This window comes from Malurus melanocephalus, unplaced genomic scaffold, assembly GCF_030028575.1.
Source record: "Malurus melanocephalus ecotype Western Australia unplaced genomic scaffold, MMel_1.1 scaffold_1277, whole genome shotgun sequence".
Classification (NCBI taxonomy): domain Eukaryota; kingdom Metazoa; phylum Chordata; class Aves; order Passeriformes; family Maluridae; genus Malurus; species Malurus melanocephalus.
Genome location: NW_026624509.1, coordinates 2,633 through 7,014, shown reverse-complemented (window position 1 = coordinate 7,014; position 4,382 = coordinate 2,633). Strand labels below are relative to the sequence as shown.

Sequence of the window (4,382 nt, the reverse complement as noted above, 5' to 3'; positions counted from 1 at the left end):
GTGGTTTGGGATGGGTTGGTGTTTTGGTGAGGCGCAATGAGGTGGCTGAGTCAACACCATGAATCATGCAAGGAACATGTGAGGGTCAGAATCAACCGCCATAAATCACACCAAGAACATGTGAGGGGCAGAACCCACCATGATAAATCACACCAAAAACACGTGAGGGTTAGAACCAATCTCCATAAAACATGCCAGGAACATGTGAGGATCAGAAACGACCACCATAAGAACACACAATAGTCAGAATCAACTACCATAAATCACGCCAAGAACATGTGAGGAGCAGAACCAACCACCATAAATCATGCTATGAACATGCAACGGTCAGAACTGGTGACCATAAATCATGTCAGGAATACACGATGGTCAGAACCAACCACCATAAATCGCTGTCCATAAAAATGAACTCCAGTTCATTGTAGAATTAATGATTATTTCCGTATTTCCCACTATCATGACAGAATCAATGATTATTTCTGTATTTCCCACTACCATAACAGAATTAAAGATTATTTCTATATTTCCCACCTCCATAGCACAATTCATGATTATTTTTATATTTATTTCCCACTACCATGACAGAATTAATGATTATTTTTATATTCATTTCCCACTGTCATAACCGAGTTAATTATTATTTTTATATGAATTTCCCACTGCCATAACAGAGTTAATTATTATTTTTATATTAATTTCCCCCTGTCAGAGGTTGTGACTCGTGCAGCTCGTGCCTGCTCTGCTTTTCCAGAGAAATGGGAAGTGGGGAGCGCATTCCCCTTTTGCCTGAACGAGCCTGAGGTGCCTGGAATGGGGTTGGGGAAGTGGTTTGGGCCACATGGGATGTGAAAATGTCCCTAAAATGAGCGGCCAAATTCATCACGTCACCCTCTGAGAGCGGCATTTCCCAGAACTGGGGAACGGTTTGGGTTGGAGGGAACTGAAATCCCACCAGGGTACCCCAGGGACCCCTCCTGCTGTCTCGGGGTGCTCCAGGCCTTGGGTGCTCCCAGGGATCCCTTTTTGGGGTGCCAGAACTGATTCCTGATCAATCAGAATGATCTGAAATAGAGCCCAGACTAATTTAAGAGAATGAGAACTGACAACTTTAATCCAGGCCTAACAGCCCCCCTGGTACATCAGGGCAGACAAATCTGAAATGAATTTGTCACCCAAAATGGACCCCGAGTCATGAGATCTTCACCTTTTATCAGTTCTGCCTCATTAACATATTGGGTGTTAATTTTCCAATGATCTTTTCAGGTGATGATGTCACCCACCCCAAACTCGCTCCCCTCCAATTCTCTGCTTTTCCATATTTTGGGGCTCTGAGGTGTCCTTGGATTCAGCTCAGAGAGGAATTGTTTTGTCTAAAGATGGGAGAATGGGAGTTTTAGTGTTGTACCTGAGGAATACAACAATACAGATGCATGAAAATATAAAACCTAAAAATCCTAAGGCATCCCAGCCCCTCCCCACCCTCCCAGCCGGGAATTCCTTCCCAAATCCCATCCATCCCCATTCCCTGTGTCCTGTCCCTCCATCCCTTGTCCTCTCCAGCTCTTCCAGAACCCCTTTACGCTCTAGAAAAATTCTCCAGAAACACCAGAAAATCATTTCCATCCACATCCCCCTCAGCAGGAAAGGCCATTCCTAAAAAAAAAAGAAAGGATCTGGAATATTCCAAATTTTCCCAGTTGTCCCAGCAGGAATCCCAAACTGACCCCGCTGCCTTTCCCCCCGCAGAGGCGACGGAAGGCGCGGCCTCGTGCTACCACATGAACGAGAGGGGCGCGTACTACGGCTACTGYCGCAAGGAGAGGGGCAGCCACGTCCCCTGCAAGAGAAAGTGAGCCCTGGGATTTGGGATTGCCTGGGATTTGGGATCAGAGGCCGTTCTGGATGGAATTGGGACAGGGAAGGTGGGAGAGTGCTGTGGTGGAGGCATCATCGCCTCTGTTGTGGTTTTGTTTTGTGGGAAAATCATGGGGGATGGATGATGAGGAAATGGGGTTAAAATGGTGAGGGGAGAGGGAAAAGGGGGGCAGAGAGATCTGTGAGGAGGATGGGAGTGCAGGGAAATCCAGGGATTTCAAAATCGGGAAATTCTGAGATTTCAAAATTGGCGATTTGAACCTGAAAAGTGAAGGAATTTCAGTGAAATTCCCGTTGGATTTAAAGGATGAGGGGAGAGAGAAAAGGGGGGCAGAGAGATCTGTGAGGAGGATGAGCATTCAGGGAAATTCTGGGATTTCAAAATTGGGAATTTGAACCTCAAAAGTGAAGGAATGTCACTGAAATACCCATTTCTGTAAATTAAAGGTACAGAATTCCCTCCCTAATGAGCTCGGGAGGATTCACGAACCTGTCCACTCTCCTCTCAACCCAAGCAGAGCCAGCGCTCCCCGCTGCAGCCCTTCCCTTGGAATTCCGAGGTTTTTTTTGAATCCCAGAGGAATTTCTGGGATTGGTTTAACACCTCCTGCTCTCCTTCCAGGGACAGGATGTGTGGGAAGCTCTACTGCTCCGGGGGGAACGAGATGCCGCGGACTGGGAGCYTGGTGATCTTCAATTCCTGCAAAGCCAGCTTCCCCAGAAACGGAGAGTCGGACGCAGGGATGATCCTGGACGGGACCAAGTGTGGCAACGGAATGGTCAGCACAGAAAAAAAACCCAGATTTTTTAAAATTTTTCCTCTTCTTTCAGTCTCGTTTCTTCTTTCAGTTCTTGTTTCTCGTYTCTGTATCATTATCTGTACAAAAGATGTTTCTATAAAATAATGATTTTTCATTATCTCTCATCAAAATCTCTATGAGGGAGATTTTTAAACAGGGAATGCTGAGTGGATCCCAAATTTTTGCTGATCTTTTTTCTCGATTTTTTATCCCAAACCAGCAGCAAAGCAAACGGGAATTGTTGTTATTCCCATCTCCTCAGGCTCGGCTGCTGCGTTGTTATTTTTTACCAGCACAAAAATGCGTGGCAGCAGAAACACAGCTTTGTTGGGAGATAATTAATGCGTAATTAAATTTAATTATTTCATAATTGATGTTCCAGGCATCACTGGGTGCTGTTTCCAATTTTTTTTCCCTGTCTATTCCCATATGGAAGGGCAGGATGAGGGATTGGAGTGGGAAGCAGTGACGTCTGCACCTTCCTGCCACTCCCTTTCTACAAAACCCCAAAATGGGAAATAAACCCCAAAATGGAAAATTCACCCCAAAATGGAAAATTAACCCCAAAACACAAAATTAACCCCAAAATGGAAAATTAACCCCAAAAAGGAAAATTTACCCCAAAATGGGAAATAAACCCCAAAACACAAAATTAACCCCAAAACGGGAAATTAACCCCAAAACACAAAATTAACCCCCAAATGGAAAATTAACCCCAAAATGCAAAATTAACCCCTCACCTCCCGCCCTGCAGCGGCTCTGGGTGATTTCCCGAGCTGTTCCCGTGTCCCCCCGTGCTCTCCATCCCTTCACAGATCCCTTCCCATCCTGGATTTTTCCAGTCCCTGATTTTTCTCCTCTTTTTTTCCAGGTGTGCAGCCATGGCGAGTGCATCCACGCCGAGGAGGTGTTCAGATCCACCAACTGCTCTGCCAAGTGCTCCGGCCACGCTGTAAGGCTCCAGGATTTTGTGTCATTCCCTTTAAATCCCCCCCAAAAAATTATAAATATCGACCTCAGAGCTTCTTGCTGATGGGGTTTGAGTCATTGATACGAATCTGTCAAATTTCCAAATTTGGAGTTTTCGTAAAAACAAATTTACCCTGAGGTAGCATCGATGTTTTTGGCCAGGAGATGGACACAACCCCTGTGTTCAGCCCTGACTCTGGCCATAACATCAAAGCTTTATTTATTTATTTATTTATTTATTTATTTATTTATTTATTTATTTATTTAGGTTATTTAGGTTATTTTGGTTTGGAAAAAAAATTTCTGCTCATATTTGAACTTTCAGGGACTTTCAGATAAATAAATCTCCCCTGTAGCGTTTTTCACTGCACAAACCAAAGGCGCATGACTTTAACCCAAACACGTTTAAAGCAGAGCCGTCTTTAACCCAAATCTCCTTTCTGCACCAAATTTTAGCCCCCCCCAAAAAAACCCCTTCAGGATCTTCCAGACCCCCCAAATTCCCTGATCTTCCCCCAAAACTCAGTCTCTGTGCCCTCTCGGCAGGTGTGTGACCACGAGCTGCAGTGCCAGTGCGAGGAGGGCTGGGCACCCCCGAACTGTGACAGCTCCTCCACCTTCACCGGTGAGTGCCAAAATTATCCCAAATTTTGGGATTTGTCCTTTCTGGGCTGGAAGGAGCTGGGGAGMTCCAGGAAAACGGTCCAGTGTGGAATGGTTACTCTAATTGGTCCTGCA

General features: G+C 45.3%; 1 protein-coding gene across 1 annotated transcript in view; it reads left to right on the top strand.

Annotated features, from left to right (window-relative positions):
- Positions 1 to 4,382, top strand: part of LOC130586729 (zinc metalloproteinase-disintegrin-like crotastatin) — a gene marked incomplete at both ends in the record, with an annotated part of 22,250 nt that overhangs the window by 16,038 nt on the left and 1,830 nt on the right. Inside the window, 4 exons of the mRNA XM_057387618.1 lie at positions 1,588 to 1,849; positions 2,498 to 2,654; positions 3,547 to 3,627; positions 4,191 to 4,269. Coding sequence (XP_057243601.1) covers positions 1,588 to 1,849; positions 2,498 to 2,654; positions 3,547 to 3,627; positions 4,191 to 4,269 — 579 coding nt within the window. The remainder of the gene's footprint in view (positions 1 to 1,587; positions 1,850 to 2,497; positions 2,655 to 3,546; positions 3,628 to 4,190; positions 4,270 to 4,382) is intronic.